The sequence below is a fragment of the Callithrix jacchus genome, chromosome 9 (genome assembly GCF_049354715.1).
Source record: "Callithrix jacchus isolate 240 chromosome 9, calJac240_pri, whole genome shotgun sequence".
NCBI classification, from domain to species: domain Eukaryota; kingdom Metazoa; phylum Chordata; class Mammalia; order Primates; family Cebidae; genus Callithrix; species Callithrix jacchus.
The window spans coordinates 68,006,913-68,025,432 of NC_133510.1; the positions used below are offsets into that span (position 1 = coordinate 68,006,913).

Sequence of the window (18,520 nt, forward strand, 5' to 3'; positions counted from 1 at the left end):
CACCAAGCACAGACTTTTCACATAATAGGTGCTCAATAAATCTTTGTTAAAAGAATGAATACATAATTCTCAAAAGATAAACAGTCAACAAATATATGAAAAAATGCTCAATGTCACTAATCATTAAGGAAGTGCAAATCAAAACCACAATGAGGCATCATCTCACTCTAGTTAGGATGGCTGTTATCAAAAAGACAAAATATAACAAGTGCTGGCAAGGATGTGAAGAAGAAAGAACACTCATACACTGTTGGTGGGAATATAAGCTAGTATAGCCACTGTGGAGAACAGTGGAGTTTCCTCAAAATAGAACTACTATATGATCCAGTAATCCCACTACTGGGCATTTATCCAAAGGAAAGGAAATCACTATATTAAACAGACATCTGCATCCCATGTTTATCACAGCGCTATTCATAAGAGCCAAGATATGGAATCATCCTAGATGTCCAACAGATGAATGGATAAAGAAAATGTGGGCCAGGCGCGGTGGCTCAAGTCTGTAATCCCAGCACTTTGGGAGGCCAAGGCAGGCGGATCACGAGATCAGGATATCAAGACCACCCTGGCCAACACTGGTAAAACCCCATCTCTACTAAAAATTTTTAAAATTAGCTGGGCATGATGGCGGGCACCTATAATCCCAGCTATTCAGAAGGCTGAGGCAGGAGAATCGCTTGAACCCAGGAGGCAGAGGTTGCAGTGAGCCAAGATAGCACCACTGTACTTCAGCCTGGCAACAGAGCAAGACTCCATGTCAAAAAAAAAAGAAAAGAAAATATGGCATAAATACACAATGGAATACTATTCAGCCATAAAAGGGATGAAATCCTGTCATTTGTGGCAACATGGATGGAACTGAACGACATTATGTTAAGTGAAATAAGCCAGGAACAGAAAGTTAAACACTGCATGTTCTCACTCATATGTGGAAACTAAAAAAAGTTTATCTCATAGAAGTAAGAAGTATAACGGAGAATCCCAGAGGCTGGGAAGGCAAGGGGAACGAGCGTAGGGAGAGATTTGCTAAAGAATAAAAAATTACAACTATAAAGGAAGAATAAGTTTTAGTGTTCAATACTACTGTAGGATGACTGTAATATAGAGTTTCAAACAGCTAGGGGCAAGATATTGAGTATTCTCAACACAAAGAAGTTATAAATGTTTTAAATGATAGATATGCTAATTACTCTGATCACTATACATTACCTGTATTGAAACATCACTATGCACCCCAATGAATATGTACAATATTACTTAAATATTGTCAATTGCAGAATAAAATTAAAACCTTTTAAAAGAATGAATATAATGATACCTATCTTATTAATACCCTGAATCACAAGACTCTGAATTAATTCAAAAAAACTCTTGGCTGATTTCCTTGCCAATCTATCTCCCTTCTCAAACCTGCAACTCCAACCAAGCTGACTGATCCTGAGCGCACTGTGCACATTCCTACCTTCATGTCTTTGCTCATATTGTCAGGTCATCTAGTCACCTAACATGCCATTTTTCCAAACTCTCCAGCACACTATATCCTCACCTTCTGTATTAGTCTGTTTGCATTGCTATAACAGAATACCTGAGACTGGGTAATTTATCAAGAAAATAGGTTTATCTTGGCTCAGAGTTCTGCAGGCTGTACAAGAAGTGTGATGCTAGCATCTGCTTTGGGTGAGAGTCAGGAAGCTCACAATCATGGCAGAAGGCAAAAGGGAAGCCGGTGTATAACATGGCAAGAGAGGGGGCAAGATAGAGGGGAGGGCCCAGACTCTTTTAAACAACCAGATTTTGTGTGAACTCATAGAGCAAGAACTCATTCATTACTGTGAGGATGGCACCAAGACATTTACAAGGCATCTGCCCCATGACCTAAACATCTCCCAACAGGCCCCATCTCCAACACTGGAGATTACATTTCAACACATTTGGAGAGGATGAATAGCCAAACCATATTACCTTCCTTCTAGATCCCACTTAGATTTCCAGCTTACTGTTCCAAAGTGACTATTTTGTAGTTTTCATCTATGCTCCCAAATAAGGTAACTCTGAACATAAGGCAATCTATTTTCCCAATGAGAAGATTCAAATAAAGTTTTTGAGTAAATAACTTTATAAACAACTTGAATAAACAAACTTTTAGGAAGTAAATAAAATAGTCTAATGTTGGCCGGGCGCGGTGGCTCATGCCTGTAATCCCAGCACTTTGGGAGGCCGAGGAGGGTGGATCACGAGGTCAAGAGATCGAGACCATCCTGGTCAACATGGTGAAACCCCGTCACTACTAAAAATACAAAAATTAGCTGGGCATGGTGGTGCACGCCTGTAATCCCAGCTACTCAGGAGGCTGAGGCAGGAGAATTGCCTGAACCCAGGAGGCAGAGGTTGCGGTGAGCCGAGATCGCGCCATTGCACTCCAGCCTGGGTAACAAGAGTGAAACTCCGTCTCAAAAAAAAGAAAAATAGTCTAATGTCTACTTAGAATATTTTATTTATTAAATTTTATTTATTAATATGTAATTTTAAATAAATATAAATATTATAAAAATTAATATTTAAAATTATATATTACTAAAAATTCTATATTATTACTACCATGGAAAAATCTCCAAGATATAATATTAAAAAGCAAGGTGGGGAAAACTGCTTAATTTGCTACCTTTTATCAAAGAAAGGGTGCTAGAACATAAGTATTTTCTTACATTTTAAAACAAATAGGTCAGGCTCAGTGGCTCACACCTATAATCCTAGCACCGTGGGAGGTCAAGCCAGGTGGATCACTTGAGGTCAGATGTTCAAGATCAGCCTGGTCAACATGGTGAAACCCCCATCTCTACTAAAAATACAAAAATTAGCCAGGTATGGTGGTACAGGCCTATAATGCCAGCTACTTGAGAGGCTGAGGCAGGAGAATCACTTGAACCTGGGAGGCAGAGGTTGCAGTGAGCCGAGATTGCTCCACTGCACTCCAGCCTGGATGACAGAGCAAGACTCCATCTCAAAAAATAAATAAATAAATATAAAACAAATAGAAGAAGAATAAGTAACAAAAGATTTTTTTAAATAGTTACCTATAGAAGAGGGAGGGAATAAGATAGAAGACACAAAGATAAAAGCTAGACTTTTAAAAATATATCTTATTGTGTAAATAATGTACATATTGTAAAATTTAAAAATTTAAAGCAATTCCCCAAAATCAAAAACAAAATGAAAACAAAGGTCAAGTTGATGGTATAAATTCCAAGAGAAATTATTCCAAGTAACATTAAAACATAATAAACTGACCAAACATTCTTAGTGGCATATACTCTAAGGACAAAGAAGAATTTTAAAACATCTTAAACTGCTTTTTGGTTGTCCTACTGTTGCTTGTAGTGTTGGTGTTGGTATTCTGAGGCTGTTGTATGTTGTGAGATAAAACAAATGAGTAACTATGTGAACTGATTCTGTCACTCCCAATATGGCTGAGGACTGGGATTTTCGGCAAAGGAGAAAGGAGCTACAGTTTTAAGACAAAAGGTAAATAAGAGCCATGTAGTCCTAAATCTGAATTGGAAGTATCAACAATAATATATAACGTGTTTTTATTTTTAATGTTTTTAAATTTACAAATTTATATTTTCTAGCTCTGCCCATTCAAAGACTTAGAAAAAAATGATCAATCAGTAGCAATGAGTCTAATTAGCACCTAGATTAGTCTCTTAAAATACTATTTTGTACTAAAAGGAATCAGAGCCCCTTGAAGAAATGGCTAGTCACAGGTCTCAGTCAGGAAATGTACAAGGTAAGTCTAAAACATCTTGTTATGTTAGATAGTAAGGAAGCACTCAAAAAGAATTAGGGTTGTGTCCAAAGGACTCAGAAGCCAATTTAAAGGGGTCACTTGCCAAAAAAAAGACAATTTGAGTATCAGTAGGGTAATACCGACAACAGATTGACCATGTCAATATGTTAAGACTGATTGAGTTCACTTGAAAAGGTCATTTTTATTTTATTTATTTATTTTTAAAACAGAGAGGTGGGGGGAGGGGGGTCTTCTCACTATGTTGCCCAGGCTGGTCTCGAACTCCTGAGCTCAAGTGATCCTCCTACCTCAGCCTCCCAAAGTGCTAGGATTACAGGCATGAGCCACCACACCTAGCCTCATAAGGTCACTTTTAAAATTAACTAATGGTCACATTTGGAGGATAACACTAATAAACCAACTCATTACTTTGAAAACTGGCAAATAATTTATCTGGGCTTTCCTAGATAAATTGTACCATAGAGTGGTGCCACAGAGAAGATAAGAAAAGCTTCTCATTATGGAAGAGAATAAATGAAAAGGGATTAATGGAACAAAACCATTTTGAAATCCCTAATGGATTGCACTGATTTTCAGCAGCCACTAACATCGCAAAGGAGAGACAATAAGACATTGTATGCCTCCTAATGGAAGACGATATCACCACCCTAGAGGTAATCTTACCAAATAAATTGTCCCTGAATCTGATCAAGCCTCTAAATCCAAATACCAATTTACTGCAAGTACAATAAAACAGCATTCCTTGAAAAACAACACCATGTGAATACAATCAGCAAAATGCAGACTCTGTCCCCTCAAAAGTTCTAGGAGGATGAGTATTGTGTCTTATATTCATCAATATGTACCCAGCACCCAGTACAATGTCCAGCACATGGTAAGTATCCAATACATTTCAATGAATGTTTATTAGTTTTTACAAACTCTTTGATATTTGAGCAGATTTTTCTCAGAAAACTATATATATAAATAATTATATATGTGAATAATTATTCATGTTGGCTCACCTACCGATTTTTAATATTCAGAGGATAGGAATCAATTAATTATAATACTTGGTACTGTCTTCAGACACCTGACATGACAGAGTACACAGTGGGAATCTAGAGGAACAGAGGGAGGGACAGAAGGAGAGATGGTTGATTTCTTGACTCTAAAATTGTAACTGCAAAATATGAAGAGCAAGGTCAATCATCTGAAAAATTCAGGTTGAAAAAGTGACTTGCTATTTGTTAGTTTCCTTAATTTAGATTGGTTAACCACAGCCTAAATTCACTGAATAATTGTTCATCCACTTTCTTTGTCTTGCCAAAGAAAACAGAGCCACTGTCAATAACCATTAGCAAAAGCATTTGAAAGGTCAAGCTTGAATGTGAATGTGTGGACTTTGTTTGAATCCTGGTTCAAATAAAGCAAGTAGTTTTTAAAAAAACTATAAGGTACTCACATAAATTTAAACAACTGAATGAACATTTGATTATATTAGGAAACTACTGGTTTTTTTTAAGTATAATAATAATCTTTCATGTTTTGGCAGTTATGTTGTTGTTTAAAATCTTTAGGGCTGCACATTGAAATCTTTACTGATGAAGGCCAGGCGCGGTGGCTCATGCCTATAATCCCAGCACTTTGGGAGACTGAGGCGGGTGGATTACAAGGTCAAGAGATCGAGACCATCCTGGTCAACATGGTGAAACCCCGTCTCTACTAAAAATACAAAAATTATCTGGGCATGGTGGTGCACGCCTGTAGTCCCAGCTACTCGGGAGGCTGAGGCAGGAGAATTGCTTGAACCCAGAAGGCGGAGGTTGTGGTGAGCCGAGATCGTGCCATTGCACTCCAGCCTGGGTAACAACAGCGAAACTCCGTCTCAAGGAAAAAAAAAAAAAAAAGAAATCTTTACTGATGAAATAATATGTCTGAGATTTTAAGCATTGATGAAGACAGATGAAACAAGATTGTGTGGCCAGACTCTGTGACAGATGCCTATAACCCCAGAGCTTTGGAAGGCTGAGGTGAGAGGATGGCTCGAGGTTAGGAGTTCGAGACCAGCCTGGGCAACATAGGGAAACCTTGTCCCTACAAACAGTTTCAAAGATTAGCTGGGCGTGGTGGTATGTGCCTATAGTCCCACCTACTCTGGAGACTCAGGTAGAAGAATCGCTTCAGCCCAGGAGTTGGAGGCTACGATAAGCTGTGTTTGCACCACTGAACTCCAGCCTGGCCAACAGAGCGAGACCCTGTCTCAAAAAAATAAATAAACCAAAAACCAGATGATGTGTTCATTGTTGAAGCCAAGTCATGAGTACGTGATGATTCACTCCCCAAAATCTCTCTACTTTGCTATATGCTTGAAATGTTTCATGAGGTTCAAGCAAATACAAAGTTTATTTGAAATCATTAAAAATGAAAAGAAAGGAACATCAGGTCTCTTTGGTCTGTGCTTGCTGCAGATTCCTCACCAACTGGCTATTATTTCTTCTGATACTATCATTTATTTATGGCAAAAAGGATCTCTCACTTGGGGTCCATGGATTTCTAGGGTGCCTGTAAATGGACTTCAGAGGACCTGTGGGAATATGTGTGAATGTGCACTTTTCTTGGGAGAGGGTCCATAACTTTCATCAGATTCTCACAGGGGGCTTGTGACTCCGAAAAGACTAGAATCATGAGAAATACATTATATAAGCTTAGGAGAAAAAAGGAAAAGAAGGAGGGAAGAAAGGGAGGAGTGAACTAGAGAAAAAGCCCTATTTCTGGGTATCCCTCTTTTCTAAACTTCCTCTTAGTTCACTGATAATGAATGACCCACTATGTAAATGTGAATTGACTTGAGTGCCTACCTCAAGGACTAGATAGATAAAAAGAACTAAGAGGGTAAATACATATTAAAATGCTGAAATTGCAAGGCAAGCATTGAGAGAGAAAGCATTGTTATGAGCCTTGAAAAATGAATGAATTATAACTGAGTAGCAGACCAGATTCTCACTTACAGTAAATGGACAAATTAAAAGGCAGGGGCAGAGCTGAGTCTTACATAATGGCCCCAGCTCCTGGAAGCAGCCACAGAGGCTACAGGGAACAGGGAAGGTGGGGCGCAGAGCTTACCTCAAGCTCTGTCTCTAACATACTTCCCCTGATGCTCCTCTCTGGACCTGCGTGGTGGTGGACCTGCCCAAATGAATCCCACCTCCTTTCCTGCAGTATGTCTCAGACTTTTTACCTCAAAGAACCCTTTCATCTTTTTCAGTATTTTCAGACAGTATATACAATACCATTCTACTTCACTCCCACTGCTATCCCTGCTCAGACTCCCGCAAAAACAGTCAAGTGTTTATTAAGTTCCAATACATTCAACCATTTAAAAATCAAGGAATATATAGATGATTTCCAGCAGAGGGGAAGGGTGTTGTTGTTTGTTTGTTTTGAGATGGAGTCTTGTTGCCAGGCTACAGTGCCATGGTATGATCTCGGCTCACTGCAACCTCTGCCTCCTGGGTTCAAGCAATTCTCCTGCCTCAGCCCCCCAAGTAGCTGGGACTATGGGCATGCGCCACCACACCCAGCTAATTTTTGTATTTTTAGTAGAGTCGGGATTTCACTGTGTTGACCAGGATGGTCTCGATCTCCTGACCTCGTGATCCACCCACCTTGGCCTCCCAAAGTCCTGGGATTACAGGCGTGAGCCACTGTGCCTGGTAATTTCTAGGGTTTCTAATCAGAAAACCAAGGTGATACATTTATACACCTAGCATTGTGTTTTACATATATTGCTTCACTTAATCCTCAAAACAGTTCTAAATTAAGGCTAAGATATCACAATAGCTAAGCAGGATAAGAACTCTAATCAAGTCTGTGTTCCTTACCAATATTAATAAGCCAGTATTCTAAGATTGCCAAAAGCAAAGAACATGGTCATTTAGTCATATGGACTAATCATGGAATAATGCCCACAGTAAAAATAAGAATAGCTTAAGATCCATATTATATTACCTTCTTAAATCCTTAGTCCTCCAGAACCCTGCTCCCAAAAATGCCCTTTACTGACCAGACCTCCAACAGTTCTTCCTCTCCTTATTCATTTCTATCTTCCTCTTCATTCAGCAGAGCCTCTGAATGCTGGCCCTTTGGAGAGCCCATCACTGAATCTGACCCATGCGTCCCCAACTCTCCAATGTTCTCAGTTACTTTCTCACTGAATGAAAATACTCTATAGCAAAAAAAAAAAAAGGTTCCACGAGGACTCATGAAGCTGTTCCAGACTTCCTCTTCTCAGTGGCCATGAGCTCCTGAATACCCATGAGCTTCCCATTCTGACCCTTCAGCAGTCTGCTAAGGGGCCTAAAATTCAAAAATGGCTCTGGTTTCTCGGTGACTCTTTTGTTGAACCCCACTTGGAGTCACTACTATTCAGTATAGATTACTAGGTAGCACACCGTGATAGAGAGATTAGTAGTCCTCTAAAGAGATGCACATCCTAATCCCTAGAGTTTGTGACTATGTTCCCTTATAATGGCAAAGAGGAATTAAAGTTGCAGATGGAAGTAAGGTTGCTAATCAGCTGATCTTACAGTAAGGAGACCATCCTAAACTATGAAAACCATAATGTAATCTCAGTGTAATAACAAAGATCCTTAACGTGGAAGAGGGAGACAGAAGACTAAAGACAGAGAAAGATGTGATGACAAAAGCAGGTCCTAAGAGATGCTATGTTTCTGGCTTTGGAGATGGAGGAAGGGAACTATGAGCCAAGGAATGCAGGCAGTCTCTAGAAGACAGAAAAGGTGAGGAAACAGATGTCTCCTAGAACCTCCAGAAACAAACAGTCCCACCAACATTTTGATTTTAGTCCAGTGAGACCTTTATCAGATTTCTAAACTACAGAACTGTAAGATTATAAATTTGTGTTTTTTTAAGCTACTAAATATGTGGTAATTTGTTATGCAGAAATTGAAAACAAATACATATGACTTCCTGACTACCAAGACCAGGACCAGTATACTTGTTACTACCTATGGGAAACAACCAGCTTCTCTATTATCTAATATCTCTTGCTTTTACCTGGCAGCAGATTTAGAATAGACACGATTGCTTGTCTGTGTCCTGATTACTACCATGACCCTGTCTACCCTGCCAAGGCAAACCATAAGCTAAGACGATTATCTACAGATTTTGAAGGAAGTGAATTTGCCATCTGAATTGTCCCCAGTTCTCTGCTCAAGTCTCTGCTTGGCAAGTCAGCCCACATCTCTCCTGCTGAAGCTCCCCAGTAGATCTGGGAAAACCAGATAAAAAAGGATGCCCACAGGTTCCCCAATTCTCACATATGGAGAGAATACCTAGTATGTGTGAGGAGAGGGTGGAGGGGTATGTGCAATGTGGTAAGAAGAGAAACTGCTATCTACAGTTGATATTTTTGTTCAATAACATTGAGCAAATATTTACTGACTGCTTACCATAAACTGACCCTCAGAAAAGTTGACCCACTGCCTACAGGGCCATTCATTCATTCGCTCAGCAAATATTTACTGAGCTTCAACATGTGCCACAGTCACTGGGCACTAGAATCCAGGTCTCCTCCAGAACTCTTCTTAGAGCTTTCTCAGGTCCATCATAAGACACGGGGTGTAACTCTATTCCCATCAGCCATATTTCTCAATTATCACCCACTTACCTTCAGAGGTTATGATTCTGAAGATTTCTGCAAAATTTTCCATTCTGAGCAGACCTGATCCACATAAAAGCCTTGGTAATTGCCCAAATTTACTTGCTTCCTCATCTACCACTTTCACCCTCCCTGAACTTTCCTTCAGTTCCCAGCACCACTTGCCTCAAATGCTGAGGGTTCCAACCTCACCAGTTTTCTCTTTCAGCACTTCCTTCTGCTTGGTTCTGAAAGTGCTATCAGGAGAACCATGAAGCTATTAGGTGTCCCCAGTTCCAGTCCAAAGTAGAGGCTTTCCTTAAAGCTTTCTGACCTCCTTTCTCTATTGCTACCCCCCATTAAAGCTCATTGACTCTTAACATTTCAATAACCAGCTGGGCATGGTGGTCATGCCTATAATCCCAGCACTTCAGGAGGCCAAGGCGGGAAGATCACTTGAGACCAGGGATTCAAGACCAGCCTGGGCAACACAGTGAGATTCTGCCTCTATAAAAAAAACTTTTTTAAATAGCTGGGCATAGTGGTTCGGGTCTGTAGTCCCAGCTACTAGGGAGGCTGAGGTGAAAGGATCACTTGAGCCCAGGAGGTCAAGGCTGCAGCGAGCCAAGATCACAGCACTTCACTCCAGCCTGGTGAACAGAGACCCTGTCTCAAAAATAAATAAAAATTCCATAACCATCCTCAGAGATCTCATCAAAATGATCAATAATGCAGGTCTGCATGAAATCATCCTGAATTACACCACTGGGCTCCCTCATTCCAGTCTCTTCCCATTCTGTCTTCCCAAACACTTAGTAAGAGCTTATTCAAAGCCAGGTACTGATAGAGGCATCAAAGACTCAGCCCCACTAATGCACAGTGATTAAGGGCACATCCTTTGGAGAGACACAGCCCTGGATCTGGCAGGGCCACAAGCAACTCTGGCATTTAGAATTACTTAACCTCTTTATTATCTTTCTTTTCTTTTTTGAGACGGAGTTTTGCTCTTGTTACCCAGGCTGGAGTACAATGGCAGATCTCGGCTCACCGCAACCTCCGCCTCCTGGGTTCAAGCAATTCTCCTGCCTCAGCCTCCCAAGTAGCTGAGACTACAGGCGCGCACCACCATGCCCAGATAATTTTTATATTTTTAGTAGAGACGGGGTTTCACCTTGTTGACCAGGATGGTCTCGATCTCTTGACCTTGTAATCCACCCGCCTTGGACTCCCAAAGTGCTGGGATTATAGGTGTGAGCCACCGCGCCCGGCCTTATCTTTCTTTTCTAATTGGAAAACAATAGCAAAGTTGCATAATTCTCAGGTTATAGAGAGCATTAAGTGAGGCAATGCACGGAAAACACTTAACGTGGTGCCTGGCACATGGCAAGCACTCAATAAAGTTAACAGTAACAACAAATGAAGCTGTCAGGTGAAAAGCAGAGATGAATATGTATATTCCATAAGTAAGAGTTGGGGGAAGATAGCACTTGGTAGGTGTTGTGAGCAGAGGAGAGCGAGTGACGAATATAAGAGAATGATATGGGGCCAGACCTTGAAGGTTAAAATGGAATTTTCTAGGCGGAGAGGAGGGGAAAGATTTTCCAGCTTGAACGCCTGAGCAAAGGCACAGTAGCATAGAGAGACAAGATGTTGTGTGATGAAGGGATGACCGTCTGTCACTCTGTGCCAATCCTGACTAGACCATGAGCTCCTCAAGGGGAGGCACCTGGCTTTGGATACCGGAGCACTGTTCATTCACTCATGCAATTGAGTACCAATTTTATACCAGGCATTATGCAGATGATAAGATTTTTCTGCCTGTCTCCTGCCCTCAAGAAGCTTCTAACTGAGATGATAATAAACAAGAAACCAAAAGAACATTTCAGATAAGTCATGTGTTATAAGAAAACAAGATCATCTTAAAGAGAGTGACTGGGATGAAGGTCAGAGAAAGCCACTCTGAGGAAATGACATTCCAGTTGAATCATGAGAAGTCCTTGGTAAAACAGCATTCTAAGCAGAGGGGATGACAAGAACAAAGCTCCTGAGGTATGCAGGGTTTGCTATATTGAAGAAACAGAAAGCCAGAGGAGGTGCAAGAAAGAGTGGAAGAGAGGCAGTCCTGGGAAGGTGGCCCTGATTGGATTCAGGCTTGGTAGGCCATGATAAAAGAGTTTGGATTTTATTCTAAAATGCACCAGGAAGCCACTGAAGGGTTTCAAGATAAGACATGACATGATCTGATTTGTGTTTTTAAAAGCTCCCTGCAGCTGCCATGTGGAGAGCAGACTTACAGAAAGGCAAGAAGGAAAACAGAGGGAACTGTTAGAAGGCCAGGGCAGTAGCTCACATCTTACAAAATAGCGCAGCCTTATGATATTTAGATGTGATGTCTGGAACCTCTCTGTTTACATCAAGTTACATAATCTACTCACTTTACAAGGCCCATCTCCACACAGCCTAGTTGGCACACAGAAGGCTTAGTTGGTCATTGCCAACCAGTTTACTGTCACTCCCCTGAGTCATCCCCATTTCCCTTCCTCCTACCGTCATTCTCTTTTCCTCTCTATCTCTCAAGTTCCCATTTGCCCATTACCCAACTCCAGCCTTCATGAGGTCCTACTGTTCCCAATGTATTCCTTTTTTTCTTCTCACCCTACCACCCATGTAAGTTTTATAAACTAGATATAAAGGAGATATTTTCTATCCTACTCCAGAAGTACTCAAGAATTATTAATTTCACACAACACTAACAGAAACCTAAGGGTCACCATGCCCTCAGTAATACAACCTGTATACATTCTGCATGTTAAGAACACTGTGTCCTCACTTCTGTTCCAACCTATTCTCCCCACCACAGTCAGAAATCTTTCAACAGGAAAATCTGTTCATGATCTCATTTGCTCTCTCGTGCCCTCTCTCTTTCTTCTGATTAGGAGAGGCCCCTCTCTTCTAGACTTAACCCCCTCCAGTGGCTTCCCCTTGTTCCTCAGATAAATGTCAACTTTCTTGGTATGGGCTCCAATTGGCCCTGTGTGTTATGACTCCAGAATATATCTCACATACCATTCCCCTCATTGCTCCTTGTGCTCCACCACACTGGCCTTCTTTCAGGTCTCTAACCAGGTGTGTCCCCCTCTGCCACAGGTCTTTTGTGTAGCTGTTCTCTTTGCCTCTCGGGCCCCTTGATCCCCCTCTTCCCTCAGTTAACATTTATTCATCCTTTAGCTCTTTGCCCAGATTTTCTTCCTTAGCAAAATCTTCTGTGAGACCATGGCTGGAACAACTGTTATATACGCTCATAGCACTGCCTATCTTTCTTTCAAAGTGCTTATCACAGTTTATAATATTTACCTGTGTGATATTTGATTAAAAATAGTACTTGTCCCTTCCCCGATTAGATGATCTGCTCCAGGAGGGCAAGAACATCGCCCATTTTTTCTTACCATTGCATTGCAAACAGAGATTCAATACATCTAATAGGCTTTAAGAGAATTAGATATGGATTTTCTAAAATTTTAGATATTGTTCTTTTTTGACAGAGCAAGCAAAGAAGGATATGCCTTCTGTTAATAGCAGCAAACTATTAACCAGGAAGAGGAAGAGAGAGTCAGTGTCTGATACTCATTTTGTTGCAAACTCAGGATATTTCCCCCACCTCCTCTGGGAACCCATCCCAGGTCAACAATGGCAATTGTTTCCAAGACATGCAATCCTTCCTGAGGTGGCCCATCACCCTCTTCAGAGCCCTCCACTTCAGACTTGCCTCCCCTCCCAGCCCTCTTCCCAGGGCAGGAACCACACCATCTGACTGCACAGTAGAGGAGTGAAAATTCAATGGGCTGCCACTCACTCACTGTCACACAATAAACATTACTTCACAAAGCCCTTTCACAAGTAGCACTTCGCTTGATCCTCAGAACAACCCTGTGAAGCAAGCAAAGCAGACATTACCGTTACCATTTTAATAGTTGGGGAAACTGAGATTCAAAGAGGCAAGTGACTTACTCAAGGTCACCAAGTCTGTGTGAGGCAGAGGTAGGATTTCAACCTACAGACTCTAACACATAGTCCAATGTTTTTCCTTACATTAGCCACCCCAACAGTTCTAATATCAGTTACTTTACCCTGCTTTTCTCATCACCTGTTCCTGACCCCTCCACACATCCTCAGCCCAGTTTGTAGTCCCTACCCAGAAGTTTTCAGGTGGCTGTGCAATGGGGAAGTGGGAGTCACAAACCGGGTCACCCTATCAGGGATTGGTCCCAGCCTCCACAGTCTTTTCTGGCTCTTCCTTTGAACCACTGAAGAACCAGAAACCTCCAGAAATAAAAACACAAAGAGAAGACGTGCCCCACCAGAGCAAGGTCCCTGGTTATCATTTCTGCCCACGTTCGGGCAGGACCACGAGAGGCCAGACGCCGCCGCTTCCACAGACAGACGCGAGGAGAACAAGAGGTCGCCGCCCGCCGGCTGTCAGGGCTCCTGGGCAGGCGGCGCTAGGGATGCAGCAGAGATGGGCCAGCTCCCAGGTTCAGCCCAAGGTCACCCTCTCGCAGCCCCGGCCCGGTCCCCAACCGCCCAGAGCGCCCCCTGGTGTCGCGGGCTGGCCTCCCCATGCCCTCAAGGAAGGGCCTGGGAAGCTGGGCTCGGGGGCAGAAGGGAGGAGGGTGGGCAGAGGATGAGAAGGCTGCGCCCCGGGGAGGGGCGGGAGGCGCGGGAGGCGGGGCCCTACCTGATAGCTGAGGACGCCGTCCGGCTCGTTACTCCCGGCGGCCGGCATGGTGGAGCCGAACTAGGTCTCCCCCGCGGGCTCCAGGCTGAGCGTCAGCAGCCCGCGCCCTCTGGTCGGGTCTGAGCAGATCACTCGAACCGCGACCCCTACCCCGGAGCCAACGGTCAACCATCAACCGCCGCCGCCTCCATAGCCACCGGCCCGCGAGGCATCGTCCGCAGCCAATCAGCGAGCGGCCTGGGCAGCCAATCAGGGCGCGGAGCACAGGAGGACGCTGTCCGGCGGTACCCTGGGCTACCGCGGGGGAGTGGGAGGAGCCGGGGAGCCAACCGCTCCCGGGCCCGGTTGCCGAGGAAACCGCCTCCCTCCCTTCTGGGGCCTCGGGGCGTGAAGGTCCTTCCAACTGCGTGCTAGAAGATCTCTGCTTCTATTTGCAGCTGCACCTGACCCTTGAAAACTGAGAAAGTGTCGGTTTTGCCTATTCTGATTTCATTCCTTGGGAGATGATGGTTAAATTCCAGGGAAACATCCTTCGCGATTGCAGGAGGAAGTAATTGCGGATGAGGGTAGAGGGTCTTCTAAAATTAATTGTTTTTCCTTGAGCTAATAGCCAGATTAAAGATCATTAAAGTGAAGAAGGCAGGCAGTGTCAGGCCCCCTCACAGACTTACTATGACTTAGGTCTTCTTCTTGAGTCCCAAGTCAGAAGCAAAAAGCACAGAAAGGGTTCAGCTAAGGATGATTGCTGAAGCGATTCCGCAAAAAGACTTCCAACTTTTCCAGGAAATGATCTAAGGCAAATTATTATTTAACAACAGAACTACTGACCTAACAAAAGGTTAGACTATCATGAATAATGCGTTCAATTTGATTTGGATTTATAACAGAGGCTGGCTAAAATTGAAGCAACCCTCTCTCCCCAAGAAAAAGAAATAGGCCTTTTGTTTCACATGCACTATCATACCAGACTTCAGGTAGGTCCACATTTGGGGGAGTGGAGGGTGGGGGAGGAATTGTTGCAAATAATGATCAGCCTCCAAAGAAGCTATGGGGAACATAGTCCGATACATGTTAAAAGTTTCCATCCCTGTTTACCATCCCTTGCATTGGTCCTGAAATTGGAAACAAGGTTGGGCTTCAGTATCCCTGAAGCCGAATTGTATTTCTGATGTCTTATATAAGCCTCATGTCTACTCTCTGAGTTTTAGTGTTCATTGCCACATACTCCATGCATCTCTTTACTAATCCTGTCATCTTGAATCTGGAATTTGCATTCTACCTTCATCCCCATTTTTCCCATCAAAATGTTAGCCATCCTTCAAAGTTAATCTCAAAAGCCACCTCTTCCAAGAAGCCTTTCTTTATTCTCCTGTCCCTGACACCCCTAACAGATGTTATCTCACCCTCCCCAGAATTCTCAAAGCACTTCATATCTTTCTTAAAGCAATTGCCATGCTGTGGTTATTCAAGTACTTTATATGTTGACATTAGTTTACTAGAATATTGCAAGTTCTTTGAAAGCAATGATTATTTTGTATGCCCTTCTGTATACTCAACAGAACCTCAAAGACTGCCAGGCACATAGAAAGTACCTAGTAAATAAGTATGCTTTTAATTCAATCTAATAAAAAATGTATTGAACACCTACTAATGAACAGGCCCAAGTAACACTGTAGAGGCAGAGAAATCTAAACTATATATCTCCAAGGGAGCTTAACAGGCTAATCAGGGAAACAGGATATATGTTAATGAGTAATATATATAAACCACAAAGATTACAGAAATTCGGAAGAGAAAATATCTTCATGAAGGTTTCACAGAGGACACGGATTTGAGCTCAGTCTAAAAACATGGGTAAGATTTAGTTGACCCAAGGTAAGAAGAGCAAGCATCTCAAATCTTAGGCAAAGACTTAAGAATAATAATGCACAATGGCCCATTCAGGGTAGCCACAATTTGGGCCAAAGCAGAAAGTTAATAAGAAGAGTAGTGGGAAGTAAAAGTTGTAATAGAAAAAGGCTGTGGGTTGGGCACGGTGGCTCATGCCTGTAATCCCAGCACTTTGGGAGGCCAAGACAAGTGGATTCCTTGAACCTAGCAGTTCGAGACCAACCTGGGCAACATGTAGAAACTCCATCACTATTTTTTAAATACAAAAAAAATTAGCCAAGCACGGTGGCATGCACCTGTAGTCCCAGCCCCTCAGGAAGCTGAGGTGGGAGGATCACCTGAGACCAGAAGAGGCTTCAGCACCACTCCACTCCAGCCTGGGTGACAGAGGGAGACCTGTCTCAGGGGGAAAAAAAAAAAAAAAAAAAAAAAGGAAAGGCTATAATCAAATTGTGGAGATCTAGATAACTCATTCAGACTTTATTTTTCTTTTTTCTTTTTCTTTCTTTTTTTTTTTTTTTTTGAGACGGAGCTTCGCTCTTGTTACCCAGGCTGGAGTGCAATGGCACGATCTCGGCTCACTGCAACCTCCACCTCCTGGGTTCAGGCAATTCTCCTGCCTCAGCCTCCTGAGTAGCTGGGATTACAGGCACGTGCCACCATGCCCAGCTCATTTTTTTTTTTTTGTATTTTTAGTAGAGATGGGGTTTCACCATGTTGACCAGGATGGTCTCGATCTCTTGACCTCATGATCCACCTGCCTCGGCCTCCCAAAGTGCTGGGATTACAGGCGTGAGCCACCGCGCCCGGCCCACACTTTATTTTTCTTATATGATAAAAAGTAGGACACTGAAGGCTTTAAGGAAAATTTCTACACACCGGAACATGGGTTTAGTGGTATAAAGGCATTGTATCATTTAATAGTCGTCATGTCTCTACTCTTTTTCTATGACACAGGCAAGAAAACTGAGGCTCATTGAAGTTAAGCAACTTTCTCAAGGTCAGGCAGTCATGAAGCTGGGATTCCGTCATTCACCTATTAATTCAAAACACTTGCTGAGAACTTATATATCATGCCCTGTGTTAGGTGTGGGAAAATAGCAATGAAGACAAAAAGTGTCCTTGGCCTCATGAGTCTTACAATATAGTGGGAGAAAGTAAACAAGTCATCAAACAAGATAATCACTAGTTATAATCACTACTATTAAGTAAATAAAGGGTTATGTGATAAAGAGTAACTGCCATGGGATAGGGAGAGCTTCTCTGAGGAACTGAGGAAAGATTCACCTGAGATGAGTTAGGGCAAGCTCTCTGATTCTAGAGTTCTTGACCACTATGTTGTATTGGCCTGTAAAAATGGTACCATCTACCAGGCACGGTGGCGCATGCCTGTAATCCCAACACTTTGGGAGGCCGAGGCAGGCTGACCACCTGAGTGATCAGGTCAGGAGTTCGAGACCAGCCTGGCCAACATGATGAAACCCCATCTCTACTCAAAATACAAAAAAAAATTAGCTGGGCGTGGTGACACATGTCTGTATTGCCAGCTATTTGGGAGGCTGAGGCAGGAGAATCGCTTGAATCTGGGAGGCAGAGGCTGCAGTGAGCAGAGATCACGCCATTGCACTCTAGTCTGGGCAAGGAGAATGAGACTCAGTCTCAAAAAAAAAGGAAAAAAGGTACCATTTCCAAATCTGCCATTAGGGGACAATGGATTAGAGGGGAAAACCTGAGGCAGGGGGTCAGAAAGACTTACTCTGGCAATGTGGTCATTCAGGGGGAGCCAAGGACAGTAGCCAAAGGAAAGATGTGCCCACATCCCCCACTCGCCTAGAAGGCAGGTCCCAGTCATGGCAGAAGTAGAGTAGGTAGGGTAGGGAAAGGAATTGAGTAGAGGTGATTCCTGTGAGCTCTGGTGGATCTGACTTCTCTCCAGTTCAAATGTGAAAAAAGTCAGAACCGCTGGCCCTTGACTCCAGGGTCAAGAGCCCCATCTTCTGGCATATTGTGCAAATTACAAAAGGAAGTAGGCCACAAAGGCAGCAGCTCAGGCTGCTGCTATCTGGGGCACTGCAGAAGACAGGCTCTACCCTCCCAGGGAAGATTTGGTCTCTTCTTCCCAAAAAAAAAAAGCTGGTTAGCTTGGCTCTAGGCACAAGGCTCCTAACCTCTACTGTTCCCTACCCTGGTTAGAAAAGCACAAATACGTGATTCTCAGCCTGGCCAGCAGACAGGTTCTGGAGGAGCTGGAGGTATTCAGCCAAGGACACCACCTCACACTGATGATTTTTCTAAAGAAAGCAGAAAAATTTTTAAAAAAACAAACAGCAGAACAGAACTCAGAGCCTTCTGGAGCCTTCAGTCATCCTAGAAAGAGTCATAAAGTGGAAAACAAAATGGAAAAAAACATATGTAGAGGCAGCAACCCCCCCCCCCCACACACACA

At 42.9% G+C, this 18,520-nt stretch overlaps 1 protein-coding gene across 6 annotated transcripts in view; it reads right to left on the reverse strand.

Annotated features, from left to right (window-relative positions):
- The window catches only part of SLC4A8 (solute carrier family 4 member 8), an 89,047-nt gene extending 74,658 nt beyond the window's left edge, over positions 1–14,389 (reverse strand). For 3 of the 6 annotated variants that reach the window (XM_035256736.3, XM_002752480.8, XM_054238533.2), the window contains exon 1: positions 14,185–14,389. In XM_035256736.3, coding sequence (XP_035112627.1) covers positions 14,185–14,232 — 48 coding nt within the window. In that variant the 5' untranslated portion in view covers positions 14,233–14,389. Of the gene's footprint in view, positions 1–13,107; positions 13,259–13,807; positions 14,112–14,184 lie in introns of those variants that run through there. The other 3 variants (XM_035256734.3, XM_078336616.1, XM_078336615.1) reach the window with 3 other exon arrangements.
- Between the last annotated feature and the right edge of the window lie 4,131 nt (positions 14,390–18,520).